General features: G+C 40.5%; 1 protein-coding gene across 2 annotated transcripts; it reads left to right on the top strand.

Annotated features, from left to right (window-relative positions):
- The first annotated feature begins 1,457 nt into the window (after nt 1-1,457).
- LOC120992272 lies at nt 1,458-14,700 on the top strand. 2 transcript variants are annotated; one of them, XM_040421142.1, is made up of 5 exons: nt 1,458-1,547; nt 6,501-6,617; nt 7,034-7,180; nt 13,273-13,416; nt 14,178-14,700. In XM_040421142.1, the coding sequence occupies exons 1-5, from the start codon at nt 1,496-1,498 to the stop codon at nt 14,321-14,323; spliced, it is 606 nt and encodes a 201-aa protein (XP_040277076.1). In that variant the 5' UTR covers nt 1,458-1,495; the 3' UTR covers nt 14,324-14,700. The 2 variants fall into 2 exon arrangements, with proteins under 2 accessions (XP_040277076.1, XP_040277084.1); XM_040421150.1 differs by having other exon boundaries at nt 14,187-14,700.
- The last annotated feature ends 430 nt before the right edge of the window (nt 14,701-15,130 follow it).

Here is a 15,130-nt window from a genome sequence, read left to right on the forward strand (position 1 = left end):
TAGGCCCATGTAAAGGATCTTACATGTAGAAATGACATAATGACATGGGAGAATATGACATGAGATGAAGTACAGCATACAGGCATATTATATGACAATAAAACACAATAAAACAAGTTTGCGGTGCCCACAATCACGTAGTGGGACACTGCATAAGGCACTTGAGGAACCTGATGACATGTTCTCTTTCAGAAAGGAAGAGGAGCTGTGCATGATTCCCACCAGACTCAAGACACCAAGCTTTCTACAGTGACCAGATGATGAGGAAGGTATTAGACTAGCTGATAAAATTCACTTATAACCTTATACATCCACTTCTGAAAAGTAGGAGGACAGATATTGCAAGGGAATTAATTTAGCTGGAGAAACGAGAAGGCTAATGAGATCACTCTTAGAAGGGGGCCCCACCATGTTAATAATGATACGAAAACTTTGTAATTTGTAGCCAATAAGTGGACGTGAGATGACATAACCAGCAGATAGGTGAAGGAGATCCAACATGACTCTTCCAATACTTGCACTCATTGGAATATGGTGATTTATACGCGTAAAGCCACTCTAAAGTCTTATACCACTAGGTCAGGAGCTTATAGTGGTTTTCTTGAAATCTGATGTAGGTAGAGAAGCCATGTGGATGTCTGAGAAAAGATCTGGTCTGTCTGAAGTGGAGGTGTCCAGCTCATTCTCCCAGGAAAGCCAAAACACTGGTTTAGATGAGGATGATACATCAAAATTGAGATCTAAAGAATAGATGGATCTCAGAGAATATGAATTAACTGATAAGATCTTTCCAACATCAGAAGGAAGCCTATCGGAAGAGAATGTTTCTAGTAAAAAACTATATATTCTTTTGAAATGTGAAAGATGGGATGAAAGTCACAGAATAATCCATTAAAGTCATAAGCATCGGAGATAACATCATTATATAAGACCCCAAAGTTAAAGAATTTAACCTATTTCACATGTGTGTTCATTGGGGTGTCTGAGCTGACAATTCTAGGTAACAGACTTACTGGGAGAAGCGGTGAGGGGGTTGATGCTAAGGTCGGTGGCAACATTTTCCAGATTATTATTATTATAATTATTGATCAGGATAATTGATCAGGATAATGGCTTCCTGAACCTTATATGGGGCTACTAGATCTAGCCAACAATTTAATTGAATAGCTTTATAATAAGCATCAGTATCTTGCAAACCAATTCCAAATGAAATCTTTTCCACAAGATCTATATGTCATGGTCTATATGCTCAGCTCCTCCTGCTCTATAACCTGCTGTCTGCAGATTGCACTGCATTTCATGGTTACAGGTTCACTTTAAGTGTAATGGAATTTTAACAATAGAGTAGCTTGTGGTGGTTGCAAAGTTACGTTTTGATTCTTGTCATCTGTGGTGCTGTATGGTTTTGTTTCCTTCTTGTCCCTCCCAGAATCACACTGTATAAATCTACTCCTCACCAGGTTTCCTATCACTGGACCTTTACAAGGGCTGAACCATGACTTCTCTTCTTAAAATCCTGATCCTCATCTCTACTCTTACAACTACAAGTAAGTCTTCCGGGAAAAAAAGTAACAAAATAAATCTTCTCCTCTTGAGAATTATAGAAAGTACATAGAGTAAAACCAAGATTATCATTTATCTGCATCTATCTATTTATCTATATGTCTACTGTATCTATCTATCTATCTATCTATCTATCTAGAAAACAAAAATATTCCACGGCACTCCAAAGAAGTAAAATGAATGTAACTTTTAATTCACCAACGCAACGTTTCGGTCCACACACTGGAACCTTCCTCAAGCGTCACTGCTTGAGGAAGGTTCCAGTGTGTGGACCGAAACGTTGCGTTGGTGAATTAAAAGTTACATTCATTTTACTTCTTTGGAGTGCCGTGGAATATTTTATCCACTGGCACCCTTTTGTACTTTGGACCTGTGGTGCTGTTCATATTATGTATTATTTTTGCTATCTATCTATCTATCTATCTATCTATCTATCTATCTATCTATCTATCTATTATCTATCTATCTATCTATCTATCTATCTATCTAATATCTATCTATCTCATATCTATCTATCTATCTATCTATCTATCTATCTATCTATCTATCTATCTATTATCTATCTATTATCTATCTATCTATCTATCTATCTATCTATCTATTATCTATCTATCTCATATCTATCTATCTATCTATCTATCTATTATCTATCTATCTATCTATCTATCTATTATCTATCTATCTATCTATCTATCTATCTATCTATCTATTATCTATCTATTATCTATCTATCTATCTATCTATCTATCTATTATCTATCTATCTATCTATCTATCTATCTATCTATTATATCTCTATCTATCTATTATCTATCTATCTATCTATCTATCTATCTATTATCTATCTATCTCATATCTATCTATCTATCTATCTATCTATCTATCTATCTATCTATCTATCTATCTATTATCTATCTATCTATCTATCTATCTATCTATTATCTATCTCTCTATCTATCTATCTATCTATCTATCTATCTATCTATCTATCTATCTATCTATCTATCTATTATCTATCTATCTCATATCTATCTATCTATCTATCTATCTATTATCTATCTATCTATCTATCTATTATCTATCTATCTATCTATCTATCTATCTATTATATATCTATCTATCTATCTATCTATCTATCTATCTATCTATCTATCTATCTATCTATCTTCAGTCCAAAATGTTGTGAGCGGCATAGCAGATAAATTGTTGTGGTGTACCAGCGACTGTGAAGACGGTCTAACTTCCAAGCATATAAATGAAAAAATTCCACGGCACTCCCAAAAAAAGTCCCAGTAGGAGGACAGAAACGTTGCTTTTGGTGCTTACAGAACACTACTTTTAATTTACTTTTTCTGGGAGTGCCATGGAATTTTTTCATCTATCTATCTATATATCTAAATCCGGAAAAACGAGCGGCACTCCAATAGATGAAAAATAAGTGAACCTTTATTCACCCAAGTGGTGCAACGTTTCGGCTCTGCTCTTGAGCCCCGAGCCGATGCTTGAAAAAGGCTCAAGAGCAGAGCCGAAACGTTGCACCACTTGGGTGAATAAAGGTTTACTTATTTTTCATCTATTGGAGTGCCGCTCGTTTTTCCGGATTTATACATCGGGGTAAGAAGCCTATTCCCCTTGGGACGTGCACCCTATTCTCTGTATTAATTTTCACCAGTGCCGCCATTTTTCTTGAACTATCTATATATCTATGTAAATCATCAGTTAAAAAATCTCAGAAAACCCCTTTAACCTTATAGAGTAGAGAAATACTACGCCTTGAAAAATTATTCATATCCCTTGAACTTATCCACATTTTCTCACGTAACACCCACCAATGTAAATGTATTTTATTGGGATTTTATGTGATATACAAACACAAAGTAGCAAGTATGTGTGTCAAAGGAAAAATGATACATGGTTTTCAAAAATGTTAATAAATAAAAATCTGAATAGTCTGGCGTGCATTTGTATTCAACCCTCTGTACTCTTATACCCCTAAATAAAATCCAGTATGACCAGATTTGAGTTGGCCCCAACACTACACTGGGTCCCCTGAACAACGTTGAGGTGTCACCATGTGTTGCTGCTCTCTGAAAGGGATGGTAAGGAGTGGTGCACCCCAATGGGAAATAAGTCCAGAGAGTCAGGGTCGGCAGTGAACCAGTGTGCTTCTTTACTGGAGGGATTCAGGTACAAAACAATACAGGCGAGGCATTGAGCTGGCTTCTCCAGTCTCCTCCCTTGCAGAAGAAGGGTTTGTTGCTGAGGAAGACCTGAACTAGGAGGCCCAGGGTCTGTGGCAGAGTATCTCCATTTTAGCATTTTCTTCTGGTCATTCAGTATTCTGGCAGAGTCTCCTCTTCTAAGCACTGTTCCCTAACTACAGAACACTAGGTGCTCTGACTGCTCTCCTTATATACACTTTCTGGCTGAACTAGAACCTTCTATTGGAAGGGGTGGAGTGGAGAAACTCAGCACAAAGAAATACAATATTACAACTTCCCTTTTCTTATAGACTTGCAGTAGAGCTTCAATGATACTCAATGGCAATGACACAGCAGTTTTTTCAGACATAAACAAGCCGTCAGATATAATTGCCACACCTGGTATTCAAAAGGTCGATCTGTGTGGTTTTGACTAGTGATGAGCAAAGTGAGCTTCAGATCCTAGATCCGAAGTCACTTCACTCAAAACTTCAGATTAATGCTGTACGGAGATTAATGAAATGTACAACCTCTGTTGAGGCGAAGTGAGTTATTCGCAATCGGAACCAAAGCCGAGTTCGGATCCAAGTTTTAAAGTGGTTTTCCACTTTAAAAATCAAATACTGAAGTTATTTAATGAAGTCTCGCAAGACTTCGCAAACAACTCCCTTCGCCTCATCGGAGGCCGTACATTTTAATTCTATACGGAGATGGATCTCCATACAGCATTAATCCGGCGTTTTGAGCAAAGCAACTTTGGATTTATGATCCGAAGTTCACTTTGTTCATCACTAGTTTTGATGGTAAACAAGTCTGGCTTTTTCCTTCGAAAACAGGCTCTTCTTTAAACCTTATGGTAGCTGTGGAAAATTACCAGCTTCTCATTATTCGCTAGAAAGTCCCAAAAGTCACAGTGAAAATGAAGAGGATATATATATATATATATATATATATATATATATATCACAACAAACATACAACATGCAGTTACACAGTATTAAGCTATATAAGTCAGTGCACATTAGCCCTTTAAAGTGAAATAAAGTAATTAGTTGATGACTTTGCATAGGGGAAACAGGGGCAAATGTCCACAAACATCCAACCTTTAAAGTATCCCTGACATGAAACCCTGTCCCACGGCATGAAATACAGTGCGTCCATCACATACACTCACCTAAAGAATTTTTAGGAACACCATACTAATACGGTGTTGGACCCCCTTTTGCCTTCAGAACTGCCTCAATTCTACGTGGCATTGATTCAACAAGGTGCTGATAGCATTCTTTAGAAATGTTGGCCCATATTGATAGGATAGCATCTTGCAGTTGATGGAGATTTGAGGGATGCACATCCAGGGCACGAAGCTCCCGTTCCACCACATCCCAAAGATGCTCTATTGGGTTGAGATCTGGTGACTGTGGGGGCCATTTTGGTACAGTGAACTCATTGTCATGTTCAAGAAACCAATTTGAAATGATTCGAGCTTTGTGACATGGTGCATTATCCTGCTGGAAGTAGCCATCAGAGGATGGATACATGTTCTCATTCTGTTTACGCCAAATTCGGACTCTACCATTTGAATGTCTCAACAGAAATCGAGACTCATCAGACCAGGCAACATTTTTACAGTCTTCAACAGTCCAATTTTGGTGAGCTTGTGCAAATTGTAGCCTCTTTTTCCTATTTGTAGTGGAGATGAGTGGTACCCGGTGGGGTCTTCTGCTGTTGTAGCCCATCCGCATCAAGGTTGTGCGTGTTGTGGCTTCACAAATGCTTTGCTGCATACCTCGGTTGTAACGAGTGGTTATTTCAGTCAACGTTGCTCTTCTATCAGCTTGAATCAGTCGGCCCATTCTCCTCTGACCTCTAGCATCCACAAGGCATTTTTGCCCACAGGACTGCCGCATACTGGATGTTTTTCCCTTTTCACACCATTCTTTGTAAACCCTAGAAATGGTTGTGCATGAAAATCCCAGTAATTGAGCAGATTGTGAAATACTCAGACCGGCCCGTCTGGCACCAACAACCATACCACGCTCAGTTTGGAGTTCAGGAGATTGTCTTGACCAGGACCACCCCCCTAAATGCATTGAAGCAACTGCCATGTGATTGGTTGACTAGATAATTGCATTAATGAGAAATAGAACAGATGTTCCTAATAATTCTTTAGGTGAGTGTATATTAAAACAAGTGTGAATGGCATGAGTTGAGACAAGAACACAATTTTGCAGAAGTACAATGCTGGACTGGGAAGGGGGGCATCGGGAGTTAGCTTGTGTGTCCTTCCTATCCATGCTGCAGTCCCACGGAGGGAGGTGGGCACATTTACAGTATATGTCTGATCGCAAGGTGCAATCTAACAATTCCCTCCAACACCTCTCAGTGTATGACCCCAATATGATAAAAGAAGACCCCATGGGGGATCGCACCCATCCTGTTAGGAGCAGGAGGGACTCAATTAGCGGATAACTTCAGCAAGGGAAACACATGAGGGTAAATTCTCGGTGTAGATATTCTAGAACACAGGATCGATCGATCTATCTATCTGTCTATCTATCTATCTATCTATCTATCTATCTATCTATCTATCTATCTATTGATCTTTCTATGTCATATCTAGCTTTACATCCATCCATTCATTTTATATGTGACCCCAAAACAGTTTTGGAATGAAATTCTAATGTACAGTATTAAAGCAATAATTCATGGATGTGCTGATTGTGTGACGTCTCTTTAGGTTACGCTCTCTCGTGCACGCAGTGTGTGTCTGTATTCTCCTCTACATGCTCGGGCGACAAAGTGACTTGTCCTTTTGGCTCCTTTTGTGGATCCATAAACATGGAAATCATTATTGGTAAGTTATGTGAATGTGTGCTATAAAGATTATAGAGGCTTTCCAGCTTTATTTTACTGAACATCTATACATATCAGAAGGTGAGACCTGTCTCTGGCTGTAAGGCCACTGGCGGCATCATCTCATCCCCCTCTACCCCACTGTTACAATTGGTAAGGCAGACTTGCAATAACCAAAAAAGAAATGGAATTAAACAAGAAAAAAATTGTAGCCAAGTTCTCTGGAGGATATAATTATTATTTTCCACACCATAATAATATTATGTCATATACAAATACATACTATAGTAATAATAACATTAATAATAATAATAATAATATTTAATTATTATCATTTAATTAGTATTATTTAATTATTATTATTTATTTATTTATTTATTTTTTAAACAAGGATTTAAAAAAAGTGTTTCTTTTTAGGTGGATTTCCTATTAATCTTTTGATCAGAGACTGCATGGCCTCACCTGACTGTGATTTGAAGGCCAGCATGAGCATAAATTATGGACAAGTCAAGAGGGTCACTTCATGTTGTGACACTGACAACTGTACTCCTACTATTCCTGCGTGTAAGCACATTCACTATGTTATACTTTATTTTCGCCTTTTTCTACACACACCTGTATTTGGGGGAATGAAATGGCTCCAGGCCTCCATGATGACAACCGCAGCACAATTCAGGTTCCATATTAATAGCTATTGATACCACAGGTAACATGGCACAGTCTCGCGGGGGGGGGGGGGGGGGGGTGTGCGGAATAAGGACACGCCAACTAAGTTTGCGAATCCCATTTGTTTCTGTCAGACAGAAAAAATGGCAGTGGCAGCGACACATGTTCCCTACATACATGCAATCTCATGTCCTGAATGGATTTAAAGAAACAAAATAGAAAACAAACAAACACAAATATAAAAAAAACTCCCCCACTTATTAACATTAATAAAAAAATAAATAAATACATTAAACTAATTAGTTTTCCTGTGGCTATAAAATATCACGTTATTTAGCTTGCATGTTAAAAGATCCCAATGCCAAGATTGTCGTTTTGGAAGGTAAAATCAAAAATGCCAAAACCCGCCGTGTCCTGAAGGGGTTAATTATATTATAGGGTAAACACTACTGTAGCCTTCTGTCGTTATGCACTCCGCCCACCCACATTTCACTTACAGTCACCCTTTTCCCATAGCCTTAATTTTCTTAACTATCACGCAACCTTGTTTATTCTGCATTCCTCCCTGGACCTCTTCGTACATCGCCTTCTACAGTCCTAAACTGGTATAACACCACATGTCTAATAAGGGCTCATGCACATGAACGTATTTTCTTTCCGTGTCCGTTCCGTTTTTTGTTTTGCGGACCGTATGCGGAACCATTCATTTCAATGGGTCCGCAAAAAAAAGGAAGGTACTCCGTGTGCATTCCGTTTCCGTATGTCCTATTTCAGTTCCGGAAAAAAATAGAACATGTCCTATTATTGTCTGCATTACGGATAAGGATAGGACTGTTCTATCAGGGGCCAGCTGTTCCGTTCCGCAAAATATGGAATGCACATGGACGTCATCCGTATTTTTTGCGGATCCATTTTTTGCGGACCGCAAAATACATATGGTCGTGTGCATGAGCCCTAATAATGAACATTACTTATCAGTAGGGATGAGCGATCCTAGATCCGAAGTTGCTTCGCTTAAAACTTCGGTTTAATGCTGTATGTAGATCCATCTCCGTACAACATTAAAATGTATGGCCTCCGACGAGGCAAAATGCGAATTATTATCGAAGTCTCGGATCTAGATCTTGGATCCAAACTTAGCTTTGGTTCCGAGGTATGAGTTCGGATCCAAGTTTTAAAATCTAGGATCCAAAGCTCGCTTCGCTCATCCCTAGCAATGTCGGGGCACATGTGATTGCCTTAAAAACGTTCCAAAACGAAAGGAAAAAATGGACAATATAACCTCAACACCCTGAACATACAAAAGCCAGCGCTGTACTCGCCACTCTCAGCAGTCTATGCAATGCTGGACCCCCCAGCTGGGTCCACACCAGACCTCCCAAGTCTCCCTCTTTTGGAGGGACAGTCTCTATTTTTGACCTAAGTCTCTCTGTCCCTCTTTGCTCCTTAAATGTCCCTCTTTTTGATCTGAGGGATAGATTTACATTCTTAGTTTTACAATATTGATCCAGAAGGTGTTTGTCTAGTTCCTATCCGTATATTAGAGCCCGCCTTGTATATTATTTCATTATTGGATGCAAATTAGTTTTTAGGAATTTCTATATGCAGATCTTTTCTGCACTATTGTGTAAAAGAAAACTATTGAATTGTACGAATATGTAGGGAAAATGGATCTTTCACACAATGAACCATAAGTGTCCTTCATTGACGGTCCAAAAAATTGGGAGGTATGCCCAGGGCCTCACCTAGCCTTTCTGCTGCATGAGGCGAAAACTGAAAAGGCGCCCCCCCCATGCCAATTTCTTAACCTAACCCCTTTGCCACAATGAAAGGTCTCATTGCCCATGGTCCTTCCACTGTCCCCCTCTTGCCCTACCTGCTGCTGCCTGAGGCGATCGCCTCAGCGGGACTCATTGGTTGTGCACCCCTGGGTATGACTCACTACACATGACATATGGCAGGCTTGGGGTCACTAGGTGACGGCATACTGTATGCATGGCAATTGCTTAGCACCCTGTGATTATGGTGGGGTGGGGGTGATTGCGGTGCAGAGTCCCCTTTTTCTGTCTAACCTTTCAGATGCTTCATTCAGTGTTAATACTTTTGGATGTTAACTATGAGCAAAAGCAAATGATTACATTTTTGATTTTCCATTAAATGTAATTCCCGAGGAATACTAAGAATTTGGATTTGATCTCTTAGGATCGTTCACGGGTCCAATGGTTATACTGTGTGCACACCACCAAAAATGCCACAACATTCCAATTTCATTTGCAGGACATGTTCCTTCAAGGGCTTTTGCACACGAATGTATTTTTTTTCCATGTCCGTTATGTTTTTTTTTTTTAGGCCCATATGTGGGACCATTCACTCCAATGGTACTTAAAAAATAATGGAAATGACACTTTACACTGCCATATAATCTCGAAAGAGTGTTCCTTTGAACGCTAGTTAGCAATTTTCTGAGAGTAACCTCCAAGAATGCTTCATAACCTGTGTAACCATCAGCCTGTTTGCCCCTGAAAGTGATAATGTCGAGTTCAGAATTGACATCTGGTGTCACCTACATTCTTTCTCTCCATCACACATGGATGTATTACGATAGCAGTAGTACTCAATGTCAGGGAGCAGCTGCAAAAGCACATATGATTTTATGGTGTATAGAAATCCATGATCCTAATGTCATATTATCCCTTAATAAATAAGTAATAAGACATCATAAGTTTTAGGCCCCACATTATGAAAAGGATATAGGAGAGCTGGAAACGGTTCACAGGGGGGTAACTAGATGGAATGGTCTACCCTAAGACGCAGTAATGGCAGTGCATAGGACAGCATTTAATTAAGGGCAAGATGCTAATTTATTGGGAAATCGCTTGAGAGCTATAATTAATTTACCTTTGAACGCTGTGTGTTCAAGAAGGAGTGACCTTTTTGGACCTGTATCTCTTTTTAACTTAAAGGGGTTGTCTCATCTTGGACATTGGGTGCATAATTCTAGGATATGCCGGCAATGTCTGATAGGTGCAGGTTCCACCTCTGAAATCCTTAGAATGGAGCCTGCAAAGTAACTAGAGATGAGCAAATTTTTCAAAAATTTGATTCGCCAGTTCACCAAATTTTTGGGGAAAAATTTGATTCGATCCACGGCGAATCGCGTTAAAAACTGCTATTTCCTGGCTGCAGAGAGCCTTTATAGTGGTGTAGAACACTGTGCCTTACAGTAACACGCATAGGGAGTCTGATGTGGTAGTAAAATAAAACTGAGTCCATATGACATGCAGATGACAGGTGTCACTCTTAGAATCACTGCACACTTCACTTAGTCACGGGGCCAAAACTGACCAAATAACTCAAGTGTGAACTCAGCCTTACAGGTCAATGTTAGCTCCAAGATGAAGCGCACTCCTTTTACACCCTCGTCAGCTGATTCCACATACAGTACAGACCAAAAGTTTGGACACACCTTCTCATTCAAAGAGTTTTCTTTATTTTCATGACTATGAAGGCATCAAAACTATGAATTAACACATTTGGAATTATATACATAACAAACAAGTGTGAAACAACTGAAAATATGTCATATTCTAGGTTCTTCAAAGTAGCCACCTTTTGCTTTGATTACTGCTTTGCACACTCTTGGCATTCTCTTGATGAGCTTCAAGAGGTAGTCCCCTGAAATGGTTTTCACTTCACAGGTGTGCCCTGTCAGGTTTAATAAGTGGGATTTCTTGCCTTATAAATGGGGTTGGGACCATCAGTTGCGTTGAGGAGAAGTCAGGTGGATACACAGCTGATAGTTCTACTGAATAGACTGTTAGAATTTGTATTATGGCAAGAAAAAAGCAGCTAAGTAAAGAAAAACGAGTGGCCATCATTACTTTAAGAAATGAAGGTCAGTCAGTCAGCCGAAAAATTGGGAAAACTTTGAAAGTAAGGGCTATTTGACCATGAAGGAGAGTGATGGGGTGCTGCGCCAGATGACCTGGCCTCCACAGTCACCGGACCTGAACCCAGTCGAGATGGTTTGGGGTGAGCTGGACCGCAGAGTGAAGGCAAAAGGGCCAACAAGTACTAAGCATCTCTGGGAACTCCTTCAAGACTGTTGGAAGATCAGGGGACTACCTCTTAAAGCTCATCAAGAGAATGCCAAGAGTATGCAAAGCAGTAATCAAAGCAAAAGGTGGCTACTTTGAAGAACCTAGAATATGACATATTTTCAGTTGTTTCACACTTGTTTGTTATGTATATAATTCCACATGTGTTAATTCATAGTTTTGATGCCTTCATAGTCATGAAAATAAAGCAAACTCTTTGAATGAGGTGTGTCCAAACTTTTGGTCTGTACTGTAGATGTCTACAGAACCTGTTCTATTAAACGCTTATACAATTAGAGCCCCCCGACAGAGTGGAGAGGGTGTCAGCAGTAAGTCTGTGTTGACGTCACTGATTATTTTGCCCATCCTCTGATCCGTCAGAAAAATAACCCCCAAAAAACAGATCCTGTCTGTGGAGCATCTGCCTTCACTCGGTCAGCATTTGGTCAGTAATCCATCAGTATTGCTAATGTCAAAAAAACAGGAGTGGATCCAAAACAGAGATGACCGAGAACTGCTGGGTTGCTGGTCAAGACATGATCGCTAGATGACACCGAGAGCTCAGGCCTCTCCTGCTGCCACGGCATCTTACTCTGCTGTGACCTGTGCCTGTACCAGAAACATTTAGGCCTCTGCTACTCCCCTGTGCAGGGCCTGGCACTTCTCTGTCTGACACACTGTTAGATCAGATAAATAAATGAAAAGGAAATTAAAACACCCCAAAAAAGTCTGTAATTTTCTCACTTCAGCACACAACGGCTAATAAGCCCCTTTTTTTCCACTAATACACGCCAAAAAGGGCTGTAATTTTCTCACTTCACCACAAAATGGAAAATACTTTTTTGTGCCAGTAATACACACCACAAAAGGATTTAGAACATATAACTGCACCGCTGAACGACAAATATGTTTTACTTTAGCCACAAAAAGTGCTGTAATTTTCACACTTCATCACACAATGGCTAATAAGTTATTTTTTCCCCACTAATATAAGGCAAAAAATGCTTTCGAACATATAACTGCACCGCACAAGGGCAAATAAGACGTAGAAATATTTCCTTGTAATAAACCCTGTTGATGCCTGTATCACACAGCACTTGCAGCCTAATAAGAACGGTTTGCTGGAATTATAGAGCTGTATAATGGCAACTTGGATCCGCAGTCAGTGCAGCAAGGTGTAATAGGATTGTTCCTATTAACCAGGCTGTAACCTCCCCGACTGAACCCTGTTCAACATAAATGCTGTGGAATGATTCCTCCCTATCCTTTCCCTACACCTTGAATAATCTTTCCCTGCACTTGTAAATCGTTTTAGTAGCACAATGAAGTCTTTCCTAGCACTGTCCCTAGCGCCTGCTGACGTCTCTCCCTGCACTAAGTACACTGGAAAATTGCAAAATCTAAGATGGCTGCTGCTATTTATAGGGCCGTAACATCACAGGGCTGGCTGGCTGCTGATTGGCTGCATGCATAGCATTATGGGTGATGCCGCCTTCCCAGAGTTCATTTCTCCATGTCCTCACACGTGCAGTAGCCATTTTAGGAAAAAATGTGTTTTGTTTACACGAATTCCACTTCGTCAGCTTCGAATCGCTCATCTCTTAAAGTGACGAAGGGCACACCGCACCCGGCCTCCATTCATTTGTATGGGAGTGCGCTTGGCTATTTTTGGAAGATCTCTAGAAATTAATAATAAGTGCACAGTGCAAGTGTGGTGCACCCTCTATCACTTTGACGGCTTTATTGTAGGATAAGAGTGGGTCCCAGAGGTGGGGCCTGCACCTAGCAGACATTGGGGGCATATCCTAGATACAGTATATGCCCCCAATGTCCAAGATAACACAACCCCTTTAAGTAACTGTGTATCTATTTCTTTCTAGTCTCTGATTTTAGTTTCAGCAAAAAGCTCTAAACCCAATGGTGTGGTCTGTCGGATCCCTGCACCTTCTGGTTTATCGAATTGGTTTTCAAATGCAAATACCATACAATGCCGAGGGGACGAGGATGTGTGTGTTCTCCAGAAATCAAAATTATCAGGTACCAAAACACGCTTTTCCAAACCCACTGTGATCAGTTGCTTTTCTGGGAAACGTTGTATAGTTTGTTAAGTAGGATTTTGCTGCGGCTACATGGCGATCGTGGTCCTGACAATGGTCGCACCACCAAAGATCACTTTGTAGCTGTGAAGACATTGAACTGAATTGACTCACAAGCGACCGAAAACTATTCTGGGGTTGCAGCAACTTGTGCTGGGATCCCATTCAGTTCAACGGCTGCACCTCTACACCTCAGTCTTGGTCATTCAATGGGTGTTGTCTCCAAGATTTCCATGTAGCTCGAACCTAACATGACTGCCATGCAAATAAATGGACATAACATCCAATATATGCAGGCCACGTCTACTGAAGGGGATAGGGAATAACTATTAGATCGGTGAGAGTCCTATTGCTGGCTCCATATGCCTTGTAGTCCCCCAAAATGAACGGAGTGGTTGTTTGCACTTGCGCATGGCCACTCCATTCATTTCTGTCGGAGTTACGGAGATATTGGAGCGCTGTACTCTGTTCATTTCAGGGGGCTGAAGGAGATATGGGGCCCCCTGTTCTTGTGAGCGTGGGGGACCCCCACCTATCTAACAGTTATCCCTTATCCTGTGGATATGGGTTGAATTCTACTAATCAGAATCCCCTTTTTAATGAAAATTATACTTTAATCAGCTACATTTTTTTTCATTTTTAGATCAATTAAATTTTTTCTGTTACGGTGCATTTCTTGAAAGTTCTTCTTCTTCCATTAAGCTTCTGCAGGATCCACATCGATATCAATAGACACCAGGGCGTGTGGAACGAGGACCATCTGTGACCTAAGTGACCACCTCTATGACTTTGATGGAATCTCAGTTGAATTTCAGTACATCTGCAGTAAAGATAAAGAGGAATTTTAGTCTTAGATGAAGTGATTTTGACTCCGGCTGTGTCTTCTCCTGGGAAAATACCGGAAACCTACCTGTTCTATTTTACCAGCATATATTTTATTTTAGCTTAAAGGGAGATTGTCACCAGGCAATTCACTAATACACCGAGCTCAGGGCCTTGTATGGCTAGCCCAGCTGAATGTAATGATACCTTTCACTTAGAGATTCACTGCTTCATTCTGGAGAAAAAGTACTTTTAATTCATATGGAAATGAGCAGCCTGGTGCACTGAGGGTGGGCCTAAGTCACTGTGTGCATCCTTGATCCTGCCCCTCCTTCTCCCTCTTGTAAGTAGAGTGAGGGACTGGCAGAGGAGGTAGAAGGAGCAAGGGTGCACAGATTTAATAAAAGTCAAAGGTCTCATTACATTCAGCTGAGCTACCCCACAAGGCATTGTGTCTTGGGTAACATGAAAGGGGTTTTCCAAGGACCTGGCAGTAGTGCCGCGGCCTTTACTAACATAGCCTACGCCAGTGACATCACGCTCACCAGACCTAGGCACACCTTAGCCCTACTGAAATGAATGGGGCTGAGCCGTGATACAATGCATAGGCCTGTGCTTGATTAGCTGAGAGATGGCCACGGCACTGAAAACAGCTGATCGGAGGGGGTCCCGGGTGTCGGAGCCCCACCAATCAGATACTGAGTGACTTATGCAGTGGACAGTCATCAGTTAAAAAATCCCAGAAAACGAATTTAATTTCTTGGTGACACGCTCCCTTTCACATAACTGCAAGAACATAAAAAGCTCTTTAACCTCTTATCTGTCAAATATTT

Source organism: Bufo bufo, chromosome 1 (assembly GCF_905171765.1).
Source record: "Bufo bufo chromosome 1, aBufBuf1.1, whole genome shotgun sequence".
Lineage (NCBI taxonomy): Eukaryota > Metazoa > Chordata > Amphibia > Anura > Bufonidae > Bufo > Bufo bufo.

What these genes read in the sequence shown, in the direction of transcription:
- LOC120992272 (XM_040421142.1), top strand. Translation starts at nt 1,496, where the DNA reads ATGACTTCTCTTCTTAAAATCCTGATCCTCATCTCTACTCTTACAACT. An exon ending in TACTCCTACTATTCCTGCGT is followed by an intron (nt 7,181 to 13,272) that starts GTAAGCACATTC and finishes CTCTGATTTTAG; the next exon opens with TTTCAGCAAAAAGCTCTAAA. An exon ending in CCAGAAATCAAAATTATCAG is followed by an intron (nt 13,417 to 14,177) that starts GTACCAAAACAC and finishes TCTTCCATTAAG; the next exon opens with CTTCTGCAGGATCCACATCG.